This window comes from Odontesthes bonariensis, chromosome 9 (assembly GCF_027942865.1).
Source record: "Odontesthes bonariensis isolate fOdoBon6 chromosome 9, fOdoBon6.hap1, whole genome shotgun sequence".
Classification (NCBI taxonomy): Eukaryota; Metazoa; Chordata; class Actinopteri; order Atheriniformes; family Atherinopsidae; genus Odontesthes; species Odontesthes bonariensis.
The window spans coordinates 25,628,243-25,646,728 of record NC_134514.1 but is presented as its reverse complement, the minus strand read 5'-3'; the positions used below and the strand labels follow the sequence as shown (position 1 = coordinate 25,646,728).

Genomic DNA, 18,486 nt, shown 5'->3' with positions numbered 1-18,486 from the left:
AAAGACTGTGCAATATAGGTGACTACAGTCTTCATATAATATATTTTACACTTTTTATTTCCATCACTGGATTTAAGTATAAAATATGATGACAAATAATAACAATGATAAGTAGTTAGTAACATCTCAAATGACAGGTTGGTTATCCCAAATACTTCAACTTTAGACATTATGATAGGTGGTCACTGTCTCTTTTAGTCTAATTTATTGTTCTCCTGTATTTTTTTAAGTGTCTCCTGGAAGAGGGATGCAGTGGACATGTAAGTTCTGTACTTTTACCTCTCCAAAACGAGGTCAGCTATTAAAGCATTATAGATTAAAGCATGGTGGCTTCACAAGAGCCTCCCCACTACCATGTCTTCATCAGCAATGCATTTGCACATTCAAATCGTTTAATGCCCTGAAGGTTCATTTATCCAGATGTCACTCACAGGTGACCAGTGAAAAAGATAATGTGCAAACATTTAATTGTCAAGTGTGTGAGTTTAAAGAGCCCAGCAGTGAAAATGATTTTTTTATACATTTACGCAAGCATCTGAAGTTGATGCAAAAAGTGCAGTGCCCCTATGTGGACTGTGACTTTGAGACAAATGTCTATTCTACTTTTAACACACACAAAAGTAGGAATCATGACCAGAAGTATTCTACATCTAGTCTTCAGTTCAAACCAGAAATAGCTGTGCAGCTCTGTGGCACTGAGGAGAGCACCGCTGTCCCAGCTGAACCTGTCCCAGCTGAAGATGTCACTAGTTTTGGAGAAGAGGAGCTTACAGATGTTGATGTCAATGACCTCGACTCTCAGCTTCAGCATAATTTAGCCTCACTTTTCCTGAAAATGCAGACTATACTGAACATATCTGAAAGTGCTCTCCAAGAAATCATCCAGCAAATAGGACAGGTATTTCAACTTTCAGAACCGCTGATGTTTTCTGTTGTTGAGGAGATACTCAGACGCCATTACCCTGATATTGATAATGCTGTTGTTAAGGAGGTGGTCTGTGCAGTGACTGACACAAATGTATTTTTGAAACACACATCAGCTGGTGGCTCGCTTTCAACTTCCAATAGGAGAGCAACTTACATAGTGAAACAATTTCCTGTCGTGGAACCTGTGGAGTTTGTCACTGACAAACGGGGTCAAAATATAGTTTACATTCCACTGATTAAAATGCTTCAGGCACTGTTGAGCAAAGATGATGTTTTAGACAAGGCTCTCACCACAAGCAGCTCTAAAGGAAATGAATACAGTAACTATAGGGATGGTTCTCACTTTTGTGAAAATGCCATTTTAGCAGAAGACGAATTCAGAATCGCCCTGGGGTTGTATATTGATGATTTTGAGGTTGCAAACCCACTCGGAACATCTAAGAAGAAGCATAAGTTGTGCGCAGTATATTGGGTTCTTGCCAATCTACACCCAAAGTACCGCTCATCCCTTCATGCCATACAGTTAGCTGTTTTATGTAAGGTAAACACAGTTAAAGAGAAGGGGTATCATGAAGTCCTACGTCCACTTATTGAAGACCTAGTATCACTTGAGGAGAATGGAGTTTATGTTGAAAAGTTGGGAGCTAGCATTAAGGGGACTGTGCTGTATGTTGCAGCAGATAACTTGGGTGCCCATGCATTGGCAGGATTTCAAGAGAGCTTTACTGTGGCGAAAATGTGCAGGTTTTGTATGGCCACACGAGAAGAAATTCAAACAAAAAATGTCAGCTCAGGTTTTTACACACTGAGAACCAAAGATGCCCATGACAGACAGGTTCAGGAAGTCAAGCAGGACCCATCTAAAGTAGCATGTTATGGAGTCAAAGGCGCATGTGTGCTTAGTGAAAACCTGAAATATTTTCATACTGTGGATGGATTTCCTCCAGATATTCTTCATGATTTTTTTGGAGGGAGTGGTCCCATATGAATTGTCCCTTTGCATTCAAGATCTGATAAAAAAGAAGTACATCTCTTTTGAGACACTAAATCAGGCCATCAAAGAATTCCCGTATTCCTTTTCTGACAAAACGGACAAACCTCAACCAGTTCCAAAGACATTTGCCTCAAAGAAGACAATAGGAGGGAACGGTCATGAAAACTGGTGTCTAATCAGATTGCTTCCTTTAATGATTGGGCATCATGTACCTGAGGGAGATGAGACGTGGGAGGTGCTCATGGTCTTAAAAGATGTGCTTGAATTGGTTGTATCTCTGAGATTCACAGATGAGTCTTTGTTCTATTTAGAGTCTAAAATGTCAGAGCACAGAGAGTTACTACTGAATGCTTTTCCAGATTGCAGACTCCGTCCAAAGCATCACTATATCGAGCACTATCCCCACTTGACAAAAGTCTTTGGACCTCTCATAGACATGTGGACAATGAGATTCGAAGGGAAGCACAAGTTCTTCAAAAAAGTCATCCACGAAACTCAGAACTTCAAAAATGTTCCCCTAACTTTGGCAAAGCGACATCAAAAGATGATGGCTTACCATTTGGACTGCGCTTCCTTTTTCAAACCAGCACTCCAAGCAAACAAAGTAAAGAGCATAATGATTTCTTCCCTCCCTGGGAACATTCAAGACATTTTGCACCAAAAATGTGGTCTCCAAAACACAGTCCTGTCAGCTGTGTCTGTCAATATTGATGGAATGAACTATGCTGCAGATATGGTGGTTTCTGTAGGTTCATGTGGAGGGCTTCCAGAGTTCAGACAAATTAAGCAAGTACTTGTGCTTAATGCGGACATTGTTTTCTTGTGCAAACCAATGATGGCATGGTATCATGAGCATCTTCGTGCTTACGAATTGACACAAAGCAGCACAGGCTTGGTTGCCACTCAGTTGGCTGAGTTCAATGATGTTTTTCCTTTGTCATCATACCAAGTCAGAGGCACGTTGTTTGTTTCTTTGAAGCATTACATATTATGCTAGCCGCACTAAATATATGGCTCTCTTCTTTGTAGGACGATGGAACAGAAGTGGCCAATCAGAGTCATCGTCACTGATTGTGACATTAGAAGAATCAGTCTTGATCAGAAACCAGGCAACCTTGAGTCTCTTTTGGATCACTTGAAAGTTAAACTGGCTTTACCATATGACTTCAAACTACAGTTTGAAGACCCACTGTTTAACAATGCCCTCTGCAATCTGACAGATTTGTCAGAACTCCCTGATCGAGCCACGCTGAAAATTATGAGTCTTGAGTCCCTCTCTTCGGTCCTTAGCACAGTGTCCTCACCGAGCACATCTGATACAGAGATATTGTATACTAGTGAAGAAAAATCTCAAATGATGAGGCCGGATCCTTGGCCTTCTGCATTTGATATTCCAGATTTCTCTGTGGATGTAAATTTCCGACTGAGACAGGGAGACCTTGCCTATATGAAGGATGGAACTCGGATGGATGTTTCTCGTGACATGAAACATGTGATCTTAGAAAGACTTGCAGAGACAATGTACAAGTACACAGCATACCCCACAGAGGAACACTGCCAAGAAGTGGCCTCTGCACTTATTGCAAAACATCCCTGTCTGAAAGAAGCTGGATCACCCACTGGATATTGTGGATGGAAGAATAGCATTAAATTCAAAATGGGGAATTTCCGTACAAAAATGAGAAGATCTGGAATGGCCGATGTCACAGTGAATGGCAACAAGCGGAGGAGGGATTTCCCTGAAGGAGAGCCATCATGTAGTAACATAAAAAGGCCAAAAAGAAGTGAGACAAATTTCTTGCCAAATTTTCCTGATGGTGCAAATGCAGATACTCTGGAGTCTGTTAGAAGACAGCTTGAAAGTGAAGCAAAGAAAAGGCTTCCGGACTCAGCTTATGTGAAGAAAATGATGGACCAGACACTGTCTTTGCGACGCAAAGAGATTGTGGAAGAACAGCCGCCAGTTAAAAGGATGATGGAACGCTGGCCTGCGCTGTTCACAGAAAGTCAGGTATGGCCCACTTACACTGCACTATACCGATCCATCATGGTGGAGTTAACAATCCATTGGATGTGTTTTTTTTTTTTTTTTTTGTTTCTTAAGGTATTTGCAGAGTTCCACAGAGTTGCCAGTAAGAACCTCAAGAAAGACTTCTACGAAGCTCTGGACCGCCATACCACTCGTCTCATTGACCTCTTCAAATCCAAAAAAGGAGTTGTTGGCCAATCACTTGATCGCCTCCTCCAGCCAATCGATACACAAGTAAGTGTTGTTTCAGATTCTTCATCATTACCACCTTATGGTAGTGTGCTTGCAAGCTTCAATTAGGCCTACAGCTGCTACAACAGTACAAGTAATTCTTTAAGATTCAACATTGTAACTAACACATATATCCACAGAATTGTTTTTTTTCTTTAATAATTTTGCTTTCATATAGTCTTCTGCTTATTGTTTTTTGTCATCTTCTCCATGAGACCAATGACATCACCACAACACGCACTGCTGTCCTGCAATGTCTGCCCCTGTATCTTGGAGATGATTCTGGCGAATTCTTCCTCACCTGCTTAGTAAGTACATTTATAATAATATGACCATCATACAGTGCACATTTTAGGACATCATCAGACCCTAGGTTCAGTTCTCAGATTTCAGAAAAAACTAAAAAATTGCAACTACACATCTATGTTTTGTATGATTTGATGCATGCAAAGTTTGAGCCAAATCTGAGCTTCCCAGATGAAGTTGTGTGTGTGTGTATATATATATATATATATATATATATTCTTCTGTGATTTTGTGCAGACACTTTGATCCTAAGAGTGAACACACTATAACTGTGGGTCTTAACATCCGACCTAAATTTATTTGTTTTATGTTGAATGCAGGTTACGGACACTGCAGAGGACTTCACCCAGGTGCCTGTTGGGGTTCTTGCAGTGATGACTGAGGACAGGCCACCAGAGATTTCAAGCATTGCAATCATCCTTGAAGGAAACATCGTTATGGATGATATTCCCACAACCTCTGAAGCACTTTGCCTTCTGTTTGGTTTAATATATGCACTCCACCTGGATTACCCCAAAGGTATGAAGAACACGTTTGAGTTCATCCAGAAGATATTGTTGAACCTCGGACAACAAAAACTCAGCCCAAAACTGCAAACATTGAAAAATGCTCTTTTGGGCTAGATGTTGTGGCTAGGGTGTGTTAATGAGTGTGAGTACTTTTTTTTTTTTTTTTTTTTTTTTGTGGACCTGCAGAGGTCTTCATGTTGTATTGTGAAGGAATAAGAAAACACGTTTGATACACAACAGTAAGAATGATCCCTCTAACAAAAGTTACGAATCCTCACAATAACGTCAAAAGAATAGCAGTGTTTGTTTGTTTTTTTGGTTCAGCCTCATTTCATTCCATACTCATCTGACCCAGTACTATGGCTGTGCAGTCACTGCTGCCTCATAACTGCAGAAGGTATTTGGGTAGTCAACAGTATTATAAAAGATAGAAATAAGAAAAGGACCAAAAGTAAACCAAGTATAAGTATCTATTGAGATACCTGCTTGTTGTATTTGTTTGCTGTTTTTCGCGTTTGCGATTGGAAAGCATAAAAAAAGTTTAAAGGCAGCAGAAGACATCCTCGTGTCTCATGTAGGTCAGGTGTTAAGTAATTTCCAGTGAGAAAAAACTGTTGAAAAAGAGCATATAGAATGCGATGTTTAGCATTACAATGTAGTGTGGTTCTGCAACACAGGTTACATATATATCAAAGTTGGTAAAGAGCTGACTTGCATTTAGCTCCTTTGAAGATGTATGTAAAATTACAGTTCTATGTAATTATTCAGTTTTAATTTTCAGGTTTTAAACTTTTACAGACTAAATGTTGCCAAGTCTGTTTGTTGCTGTGAGACATTCAGGAAATTGTTCATTGTGAATCAAGAGCCTTCTGTTGGCTTATATCAAGACCAATCAGCACTCACTCTTAAAGGGATACGCCACCCCCAGGCCAAATTAAGTGTATCCCCGCATTCCCGAGACATAAATAAGAGTGTGGGAGCGTTTTCCTGGCGACCCAGGCATTGTCCGAATCTCACAGCACTGACCACTGCTTGGTTGCGCGTAATACATACATGCTAGTGTCGCCAATCGAAATATTTTGCCCAACGTGAATTAATGTACTTGATTTATCTTCTAATTACTGTGTGAGTGGTGTACTTTCACATCGAGTGCAAATGACTGTGTAAATCTACACAGAAGGCTTGTTTTGCTCATGTCGGTTTGGGAACTAGTTTCCAGTGCAGAAAACACAGCCGAAGCACACTCCCCGCTACGTCATTGGGAATCCCCCCCCCTGGCTGCTTCACACTGGTTTGCTGGAAGCAGCCAGGGGGGGGGATTCCCAATGACGTAGCGGGGAGTGTGCTTCGGCTGTGTTTTCTGCACTGGAAACTAGTTCCCAAACCGACATGAGCAAAACAAGCCTTCTGTGTAGATTTACACAGTCATTTGCACTCGATGTGAAAGTACACCACTCACACAGTAATTAGAAGGTAAATCAGGTAAATTAATTCACGTTGGGCGAAATATTTCGGCTGGCGACGCTAGCATGTATGTATTACGCGCAACCAAGCAGTGGTCAGTGCTGTGAGATTCGGACAATGCCTGGGTCGCCAGGAAAACGCTCCCACACACTTATTTATGTATCGGGAATGCGGGGATACACTTAATTTGGCCTGGGGGTGACATATCCCTTTGAGTCTCACTCATTCTGTCATACATCACATACTGACAGTTTCCGAATGAACAGCATGTTGATTGTCATTGTTATTTACAAATACTGAAATAAAAAAACATGTTCATAATGCCATTTTGTGAATTTTTATTTTCAAGTTGGATAAACTAAGATATGTTAAGTGCATTTATTTAAAATTAAGTAGTGCTCACTTACTTTGGCACAGTATATTAAGTTAATGTGACTTATTTTTATTGAGTTCATGTCAACTTTATTGAAGTAGATTACACTACGATGACTCAAGTGTAATTTATTACAAATTTCAAGTGATACCCACTTTTTTTGGCTGAATATATTAAGTTAATGTGACTCAAAGTATTTGAGTTGTAACAGCTTGATTTTAATTTAATTATACTGAGATACATTAAGTTCTCACAACTTAAAACAAAGTACAGCTCACTTAAATATAATAATTTCACACTACTTCACACAATTAAGTTTGTTTACTTACTTTTCCCAAGGTAATCGGTTTCCTAAATTTCTTTAAGTAAACTCAACTTGTTAGAATTTACAGTGCAGATGTTGAAAATGACAGCCTACAGTGCACTGTGAAAATGAGTACACCCCTGTTGAAAAGTAACATTTTGAACAATATTTTAATACACACACAAGTTATTCCCAAAACGTGCATAGAGTAAGTTTAATACAACATCTGTTCAGCTTACAACAGAAAAAAAAGGTCAATAATATAACTTAAATGACATATTTGTCCATTTTTGTGAAATTATGCTGGTGCAAAAGTGAGTACACCCCTATGTTAAACTCCCTGAGAATGGGCCGTGTTGGCCTGAAATGTCATGAAATGAAAAGGCATTAAAAGGGAGGTCATCGTTGTGCGTTTCATCCTTGCCTTACATTGAAATTTTACATTTTGAGTCTGCACCAGGCTAAAAGAGACGTGTGTGAGATTTGACTGAAATCCTATGGAGAGTATCATGATCTGCTTCAGTAGTCACAGTACATGTTGACAAGCATGTTTCTTTTGGTGAAATTCAGCTTCCTACTGTTGATGGCATCCATACAGCCCCAAACCATGTCACTCCCACTACTATGCTTGACTTTAAGCATGGGGCACTTTTCTTTGTACAAATCACTTTTTACCACCACACATGCTTGACACCATCTAAAGCAAATTTGTTCATCTTGGTGTCATCAGATCACAGGACATGGTTCCAGCAATCCATATCCTTAGTTTGTTTGTCTCTGATGAGACAATGATAAAAAAAATTGCTTTCGATGGTGTCAAGCCTGTGTGGTGGTAAAAAGTGATTTGTACAAAGAAAAGTGCCCCATGCTTAAAGTCAAGCATAGTAGTGGGAGTGACATGGTTTGGGGCTGTATGGATGCCATCAACAGTAGGAAGCTGAATTTCACCAAAAGAAACATGCTTGTCAACATGTACTGTGACTACTGAAGCAGATCATGATACTCTCCATAGGATTTCAGTCAAATCTCACACACGTCTCTTTTAGCCTGGTGCAGACTCAAAATGTAAAATTTCAATGTAAGGCAAGGATGAAACGCACAACGATGACCTCCCTTTTAATGCCTTTTCATTTCATGACATTTCGGGCCAACACGGCCCATTCTCAGGGAGTTTAACATAGGGGTGTACTCACTTTTGCACCAGCATAATTTCACAAAAATGGACAAATAGGTCATTTAAGTTATATTATTGACCTTTCTTTTCTGTTGTAAGCTGAACAGATGTTGTATTAAACTTACTCTATGCACGTTTTGGGAATAACTTGTGTGTGTATTAAAATATTGTTCAAAATGTTACTTTTCAACAGGGGTGTACTCATTTTCACTGTGCACTGTAGATACTAACTTTAATTCTATATTGGACTCTATTGGATTTTCTCAGAGTGTTCACAGACCGACTCACTGCTTTAATCACACCCTTGATCTTGTTCTGACTTATGGCATTGAGAGTGAACAGTTAACAGTATTTGCTCATAACCCTGTCTTATCTGACCATTTTCTGATAACCTTTGAGTTTACATTACTTGATTACACAGTTTCCGGGAATAAATTTTCATATAGAAGGTGTCTATCAGAGGATGCTGAAACCAGATTTAAAGAGTTAATTCCATCATCCTTTTCTTCACTGCCATGTGCGGATATGACAGACGACGGCTACCTAAATGTTACTCCAGTAAAACTTGACTCTCTTGTTGACAGCACTATAGTTTCAATGCATACAACACTGGACAATGTTGCCCTTCTGAAAAGGAAGGTAATCAGTCAGAAGAGGTTGGCTCCTTGGTATAATTCACAGCTGCGTGCTTTAAAGCAGACTGCAAGAAAGCTGGAGAGACAGTTTGCGTTCCTCTAATTTAGAAGTCTCAATTAGTCTGGAAAGATAGTTTAATAATGTATAAGAAAGCCCTTCGTAAAGCTAGAATTGCTTATTATTCATCATTTATAGAAGAGAATAAGAACACTTCCAGGTTTCTTTTCAGCACTCTAGCCAAACTGATGAGGAGTCCGAGCTCTGTTGAGCCAGGTATTCTTTTAACTCTCAGCAGTGATGATTTCATGAGATTCTTTATCAATAAAATTGTTTCTATCAGAGAGAAGATTAATGGAATCCGTCCCACTATTATCAGTGATGCCTCACAGAGTACAGCAGCTTTAGAAGTATCTTTAGAACCTGATTTGTATTTAGACCGTTTTTGTCCAGTCGAACTCTCGGCGCTAACAACAGTAATAGTCTCTTCTAAACCATCAACTTGTATTTTAGACCCAACCAGACTGTTCAAAGAGGTGTTCGCCTAAATTAACATTTCCATATTGGATTTGATCAATCTGTTTTTGTTGACAGGATATGTACCTCAGCCTTTTAAGGTTGCTGTAATTAAACCTTTACTTAAAGGGATAGTTCGCCTCTTTTGACATGAAGCTGTATGACATCCCATACTAGCAATATTGTGCATGAACATTGATTTACCCCCTACTGCATCCTGTGAGCCGAGTTCCGGCCTCGTTTTGGTGTTGACAAAGGTAGTCCGGCTAGTTAGCTGGGGTCACAAAAATAAAGCATTTTGCTTCTCAAAACAATGTGCTCATTATGTACATTATCAAGACGGTTATTAATTCAAAGAGGAACAAGACAAGGAGACCCCCTCTCTCCACTTCTTTTTACTTTTTATATTGAAATTCTAGCAATAGCTATAAGACAAAATAAAAATATTAAAGGGATTACAATAGGAAAGGAAACGCATAAACTAGCACTATTCGCGGATGACATAATACTCTACTTGACCTCCCCAAAAGAATCACTACAACACCTGATGGGAGAAATAGAAAAATATAGTAAAATTTCAGGATATAAAATTAATAAAAGTAAATGTGAAGCTTTAACTATTGGTAGGGAAATGGATCAAGAACTAAAGCAATATTATAATATTAGATGGGACTCACAAATAATAAAGTACTTGGGTATCTACATTAGCTCGGATTTGAGTGACCTGTATAATAACAACTATAACATCTTAGAAGTGAAGATAAATCAGGACTTCAATAAGTGGAAATTAATCCCTGATGGAATTATAGTAGGGTAGAGACCATTAAAATGATGGTGCTTCCACAGGTTCTATTTTTATTTCAAGCACTTTCCATTTCAGTACCACCAACATTTTTTAGAACTTGGAATAAAAAATTTGCAGATTTTAGTTGGAATGGCAAAAAACATAGAATTAAATATGAGATATTAACTCAACCAAAAGAAGAGGGAGGTTTAGGGGTTCCACATATACAAAAGTATTACTTCGCAGCACAAATCCTAACAATAATGAATTGGATGGGAGAAGAATCTGGAATAAAATGGATTAATATTGGAAAGAACTGTCGAATGGGTTACTTGGCTCTTTACCTTTCCTTAAAAAAGAGACACAAAAACAATATCTACTCACATTTTGTATTAGAAACACAATAAAGACTTGGAGACAATTATGCCATAATTTAAAAATTCATAGCGAAAGCGTAAAGCTAAGAAAAATAAGATATGACCCAGATTTTAAAGCACAAAAAGATGATAGCATTTTAGACGCTTGGGCAAACACAGGATTGACCGTTTTTGCACAGGTTTTTGATAAAAACATAGTAGTTTAATTTCAAACTCTTGCAGAGAGATATGGTTTACTACAAAAACACTTTTTCAAATATCTACAGGTTAGGAGCTATATTCAACAAAAGGCTAAAAAGGAAACAAATGATGTTTTAATTTTTTTGTTAGAAAATAGAAACAAAAGTAGAAAGGGAGGTGGTCTAGCGAAGGCCTATAAAATAATACAAAGAATGACAAAAATAAAGTGCAATGCAAAAGAAAAATGGGAGAATGAATTACTTACAAATATTACAGATAGTTCCTGGAGAGAATCATGGAAAGATAATTTCAAAACAACTCAGTCAAAATGCTGGAAGGAGTTTGGCTGGAAAATTAACCAAAGATTTTTTATGGTGCCTAAACAATGTGCTCATATTTCAGGAGCTGACATAAATTGTTGGCGAGGATGCGGAGAAGAAGGTACGCATACACACATACTCCTTACATGCTCTTTAATAAAACCATTTTGGGAGGAGGTAAGGCGAGCTATTACATATATTTTTGATCTTAAACAACCTTTAACACCAGTAAACATACTAGGCATCGACCTACCAAATAAGATAAAAAGAATATACTGTAAACTTTTTCATCTTCTAAGACTTACTGCACTAAAGCAAATTACAAGACTATGGAAACAAAGTAAACAACCAGAGGTTCAGCTATGGTATAAAACAATAGAAAGTGTTCTGGAAATGGAAAAAAATATATTAATTTCTAGAAATTGCTCAGAATTGCTCTCGTGTTTGTCTATGCGTCAACTGTCTAGTGTCATTTGTGTATCTTTGTGAAGAAAAAAAAAAAAAGTTTATATGGTGGTATGTTGAAATATGATGGAAAAGAACTGTAGTTTTGCATGGGCATACACTGTGAACTGGAGGAAGAGAAAGAAGAAGGAAAAAGAAAGGAAAAGAAAAAGGGAAAAAAAAAGAAAGAAAAAAAAAAATTATATATATATATATATTTTGATGATGATGATGAAAATGTATATGTTGTACAACTCTACCAATAAACAAAGTAACAAAAAAAAAAAGTATGTATAAAATATGCTCTCAAAAGAGTAATACAATTGCATCACAAAATCGTTCTCCAGGAAAAAGTCAGACCTCAATCGCTTGGCGCTATTTTCTCTACCTTCGTATCACTGTGTGCTGCCGCCTGCCGACAGCCTCGCCTGTTTCACGGTGTTTACTGCTCGGAAGCAGGGGACTGCTCGGTCTGCACTTTGGTCTGCACGGTCTACACCGAGTGCATCATAGCACAGAAACAGCACTGGTGAAAGTTACCAATGATCTCCTCTTAGCCTCTAATAGTGGACTTGTGTCTATGCTTGTCCAGTTGGATCTCAGTGCTGCATTTGATACGGTCAATCACAGTATTTTATTAAAGAGACTTGAACATGTTATTGGGACTCAAAGAACTGCATTAGGGTGGTTTAAGTCATATTTATCTGAAAGATTCCAGTTTGTTCTTGTAAATGAAGAATCTTCCTCACAAACCAGAATAACTCATGGAGTTCCTCAGAGTTCTGTGCTTGGACCGATTCTTTTCACTTTATACATGCTTCCATTAGGCAACATTATTAGACAGCATGGTATAAATTTCCATTGCTATGCTGATGATACTCAGCTGTACTTATCTATGAAACCAGATGAAACCAATTGGTTGGTCAGACTACAAGCATGTCTTAAAGACATAAAGACCTGGATGACTCAGAACTGTCTGCTTCTAAAACTGAAATCGTTATCTTTGGACCTGAGCGCTTCAGGGAGAAATTGTCTAGCTATATAGTTACTCTAGATGGTATTTCCTTGGCTTCTAGTACTACAGTGAAGAACCTTGGAGTTATTTTTGACCAGAATTTATAATTTGACTCACATATAAAACAGATTTCTAGGACTGCCTTCTTTCACCTTCGTAATATTGTTAAAATCAGGAACATCCTGTCTCAGAGTGACGCAGAAAAACTAGTCCATGCATTTGGTACTTTAAGTTTGGACTACTATGTACTCTTTATTTTTGGGCTGTCCCACAAATTCTCTGAAAAGTCTTCAGCTGATCCAAAATGCTGCAGCCAGAGTTCTGATGAGAACTAACAGGAGAGATCATATTTCTCCAGTTTTAGCTTCTCTTCATTGGCTCCCTGTTAAATTCAGAATAGAATTTAAGATTCTTCTCCTCACATATAAAGCTCTTAAAGGACCGAGCTCCATCATATCTTAAAGATCTCATTATAAGATATTTTCCTAACAGAGCACTTTGCTCCCAAACTGCAGGTTTACTTGAGGTTCTCAGAGTTTCTAAAAGTAGAATGGGAGGCAGAGCCTTCAGTTATCAAGCCCCTCTCTTGTGGAATAAGCTGCCAGTAAATGTCTGGGAAGCAGACACCCTTTCCACTTTTAAGACTAGGCTTAAAACTTTCCTTTTTTATAAAGCTTATAGTTAGGGATCGTTCAGGTGATCCTGAAACATCCCATAGTTAAGCTGCTATAGGCCCAGACTGCTGGGGGGCCTCATCTGTCACACCCTTCCTCACTAGCTCTCTCTTTCTCCCGTTTAATTTCTCAAATGATATTATGTACATGTGACATTATTATGGTTATTAACTTGTGTTTCCCTGTTCCAACAGGTATCCTTTGAATGGTGTTACGGTGTTTTTTTCTGTCTTCTCAAACCCCAGCTGGTCGAGGCAGATGGCCACCCTTCCTGAGTCTGGTTCTCACAGAGGTTTCTTCCTGTTAAAAGCAGGGCTTAAAAACGAAATTATTTTTCAATCGTTCCGTTCTTGCGTTCCGCCACCAACATATTGTTCCTGAACCGGTTTGGAACGTAAAATATCGTTCGTTCTTATCGTTCCGGCAGTGTTTGGTGGGCCAATCAAGTCTACGCGTGTGGACTTTACCTTAGAATAGACGTACTCATTAGTATTTGCCCTTGATTTACACCGATGCGATGTGGGCGGATTCCGAGATGAACATATTTCAACTTCGAGCGACGCGAGTAAAGCGAGTAGCCAATTAAAATGCAGAATACAGATTATTGACAGGTGACGTTCCCCCAGTGTTCTCCAAACAGTGGCCACCCAACCAAGTCAGCAAAAGCACTCAAGCGAGTGGCGAGTAGGCGAGTGAACGAGTGGCGAGTAAATAGCAGCGACGTGTGTGTATGGGGCTTAATGGCGGTCGCATTTGAATTTTAATGTGAACAACCGTGCCAAAAAATTTGGATTTTGGATCTCAGCAAAAAAATCTGAAGTAAAAATGAAGACCTTTGGTGTGAAGAATAGACGTACTCATTAGTATTTGCCCTTGATTTACACCGTAGCTCTATGCCCAAAAATAATAAATCACCGGCAGCATCCAAAAACATTCAGATGGGCTAAAGCTGCGTCAACGTCACTTCCTTGATCTGGGAGCTTCAATGTAAGATGAGGGTTGATCTACTACTGTAGACAACAAAGTATATGCTATATTCTACATGAATTTTTTTGAATTTTTAAGTTGTAGAGTTGTGGATTTATTTTATCAATGGAGAAATTGAGCAGCCTTGCTTTGTTGTCTACAGTAGTAGATCAACCCTCATCTTACATTGTAGCTCCCAGATCAAGGAAGTGACGTCGACGCAGCTTTAGCAGCAGAGAAGCTATTAGGCTTGTGTTGGTAATAATAAACTCCTGGGGTCCGTTTCACGTAGCAGGTTCAACCAACTCTGAGTCTATTCCTGCCCTCTGAGTTGATCTACTCTGAGATAGAAAACCCTGAGTTTTCGGTTCCAGAAACACTGATTTGAGTGAGGTTAATCAACTCTGAGTAAGTTCACCTTGAGTTTAGCGCGTGCACCACAACTTTAAAAAGCCAGCATCAACGGAGCCCCGATTCGACGAGTCACCTTGGCAACGGGGAAGAGGAGGGGCTACGTTTTTCACCAACCTCGAATTGGAAATCTTAATGCGCTCATACGGCGAGTTTCAATACGTTTTTAGAAATAAGTGCAACACCGTTGCAGCAGCAAAAGTGTAAGTTTAAATGTAGTCCTTTGCAATCACAATAATATTACAGGGAAACTGCTTGAATGGTAGCCCATTCATTTATTTAATTTAGGTGCAATCCCGCAGGGGAGAAGCGCTCTTGGCAGCAGTTTAAGATGAAATATAAAAATATTGTTCAAACAGGTGAGACCTCGGCATGGAGGTACCTCATTTTGATCATGTTTTACACTGTAAAATAAATATTAAGTGGCTATTTGACTGTGCAGTTATTTTATTCCCAACATAATGCTGTTTTCACACACATAAACTATGTCTTCTCATCTATATCATCCATCCATCCATTATCTATACACCGCTGAATCCGTCAGTCGGGTCGCGGGGGGGCTGGAGCCTATCCCAGCAGTCAATGGGCAAGAGGCGGGGTACACCCTGGACAGGCCGCCAGTCCATCACAGGGCCACATAGAGACAAACGAGACAAACAACCATACACACTCACAGTCACTCAGAAGGACAATTTAGAGTCATCATCTATATCATGTTCTGTTAAATAATTAAGCCTATTTAAACTAACACAGACTTCTACTGAGCCAACAGAAAGAAGGCAGATGCCCGTAAAACGGGTGGTGCCCAGCACCGCCACCTCTAATGGGAGGGCAGTGGCTGAGGGAGTCCCCGGAGGGAATCCACCCCCAAGACACGAGTGCCTTTATAAAATATAATAGGCCTATATATGTCTTTTTTAAGCCTATTCATACAAATATTTATTTGTCTTTTATGTCTTTTTTTTTTCTTTTGTCCCAACACATTCTGATGGTGCCGCTCAAAAAGATAATTGTCTGTCAATGCAAAAATCTATGCGCGGTCTGATAACCATCTCCGACGAATATTTATTTCTCTGCGCAATAATGCTGCACCTTCATCCACGGATCGTTGTCAAAGGGATATGTTCGTGAAAAAAGTTGCCTCCTACTGTATCTAATGGACTTATAGAAGTAGAAGAACTCGCTCTGCTGAATGAATGAATGAGGAAATCAAATGGCGTGTGTGGCTGAAAGATGGCGGAGACAGAAAGAAACTCAAGGTTTCTTGAATAAAACCTGGTCCCGACCAGGTTAGGTTCAGAGAGTCTGTTACTCCGGTAACTGACCGTGAGGTTAAGTTACCTCTCTTTGTGAAACAGGCTAGAGTTACCCCTCTTTCTCGGGGTTGAGTTACCTCCCTTTGTGAAACGGAAAACTCAGGGTTTCCCTCATTTCAGGGTTAACCTACTCAGAGTTTTCACTAAACCTGCTACGTGAAACGGACCTCAGGACTATGTACAAACTTCGAAATGCATCGTTTTGTGAGTACAGACCATATTTGTACTACTGTAGAAGTTTGGTGTCATGGCATGTGATTTTAGTGTGGTAATTTTGGAGATACTGCCAGGGTCCGTTAGCGCTTGTACTAAGCTATTCGGGATAACTCAGTAACTCAGCTGATGTTCAGCCAATATCGGAAAAACTTCGGGTGGGCTACTTGGCTGGATGTCACGGTTCAAATGACCCTAGGGTGACTAGACTAGACTAAGTAGTGGATAAAGGAAGTGATTCGTGACAGCTGCCTGCATTGAGCCTAGCGGGCAGCGAAGTGAACGCACAACCGGAAGTAGTCTTTTTTTCCCCTAACTAAGGCTACGCTTTTGTGAAATTTTATAAAATATATAGAGAACGAAAAAAAATGTTATTAACCGGTTTTGTGGATTTCAGAATAACGTTTCTGTTCCGGAACAGTTGAAGACCATTTCGTTTTCGTTTTCGTTTTTGTTTCCGTTTCCGTTCCTCGTAAAATTCCGTTTGTTTTCGGTTTTTGTTTTCGTTCCTTGAACCGGTTCGGAGCTCTGGTTAAAAGGGAGTCGTTCCTTTCCACAGTCGCCTCAGGCCCGCTCAGGACGGGAGATTGGACTGAAGACAAGTTTCGGTGCAATCTGTTGGTTTCCTCTGCTGTTTTTGAATTGGCTCTATATGAATGAATTGGATTATTTTTAAATTAATTATGATTACAATTAATTGAATTCCAATTGGCTTGAATTGGACTATATTATTTAAGTGCCTTGAGATGACATTTGTTGTAATTTGGCGCGATATAAATAAACTGAATTGAATTGAGCTGTATTGAATTAAAAAGCATGTCAAAGAACTTGATGTGTTCCCCTGACCTTTAAACTCTCCAGATACCAGTCTAGTGGGATCTGATAGCATCCATGGGAAGCAAGCCCAATACACGAAACGGATGAGGAGATCACACTCTATATTGGGCAGGTGGTCATAATGTTAGCCTGATTGGTGATGGCTATGTTCACCACATTTCGTCCAAAAGTGGCCGAAATCTGACTTTTTTGCCCATTTATGACCCATATCAGATTTTTTTATGACAGTCTGAACAGCACATATCTAATTTTTTTCAAATCAGACCCAGGCCACTTTCACATGGGGTCCTAAATCAGATATATATCTGATTTTTTCTAAAGCGACCTTACTCTGAACAGTCATGTCGCATTTCATCCGACTTTTGAACCGAGATGGACGTCAAAATTCTGCACCAGAGGAGGCAGGACGTGGCAAGATAAAATGTAAGCAATGGATAAAACAAGCATGGCAGCCACCCTTGATGGAGCAAGTCAGTAGAAAGAAAGTGAGGTCGTGGACTCATGATTTTGTCTCCACCGATTGCACAACAACTTCAGAATTGATAAACACACACTGACATGAGTAGCATCCATATTTATTTCGCGATGCGATGTGGGCGGATTCCGAGATGAACATATTTCAACTTCGAGCGACGCGAGTAAAGCGAGTAGCCAATTAAAATGCAGAATACAGATTATTGACAGGTGACGTTCCCCCAGTGTTCTCCAAACAGTGGCCACCCAACCAAGTCAGCAAAAGCACCCAAGCGAGTGGCGAGTAGGCGAGTGAACGAGTGGCGAGTAAATAGCAGCGACGTGTGTGTATGGGGCTTAATGGCGGTCGCATTTGAATTTTAATGTGAACAACCGTGCCAAAAAATTTAGATTTTGGATCTCAGCAAAAAAATCTGAAGTAAAAATGAAGACCTTTGGTGTGAAGGTAGCCTATGTGTCAATGAAACATTTGAAAATAACGCAACATCAATACCAGAATTAGCAAATAGAACTAATAAACAGCAGCTCGGGAATGATAGCATTAAGACCAGTGTTTATTTTGTCACCCATTTTTTTAATTTAGTCTTAGTCTTATGTCAAAGTGCGTTCTTAGTCTTAGTCAGTTTTAGTCTTTTCACAAATCATTTTTGTTAGTCATGATTTAGTCGACTAAAAATCCTCAACATTTTAGTCTAGTTTTAGTCAGGCGTGGGAAAATGTATTTTAGTCTAGTTTTAGTCAAAACATTTTAGTCTTTAGTTTTAGTCTTTAGTTGCAATGCAAGTCCAAGTCAATCAAACTGATATCAACCTGTCTCGTTAGGACATTACTTTTTCCAACTTGAAGGCAGAACACCAAACCTGCTGTTACCAAACTTGCTGTACTTGTTTCACAAAACACTATACAATAGCTCACAAGTATAAATAATGGTGACAAACATAAAATCAGGATACACATACAGTGCTAAATAAATCATGCTGTGCGGATGATTGTTCATATAGACAAGACACAACAC

General features: G+C 39.3%; 1 protein-coding gene across 1 annotated transcript; it reads left to right on the top strand.

Annotated features, from left to right (window-relative positions):
- Positions 1–234: 234 nt before the first annotated feature.
- Positions 235–5,138, top strand: LOC142388892 (uncharacterized). The gene is made up of 5 exons (XM_075474463.1): positions 235–260; positions 2,951–3,932; positions 4,026–4,184; positions 4,397–4,489; positions 4,808–5,138. Coding segments are annotated over exons 1-5 (1,539 nt in total). The 5' UTR covers positions 235–258; the 3' UTR covers positions 5,111–5,138.
- Positions 5,139–18,486: the final 13,348 nt, after the last annotated feature.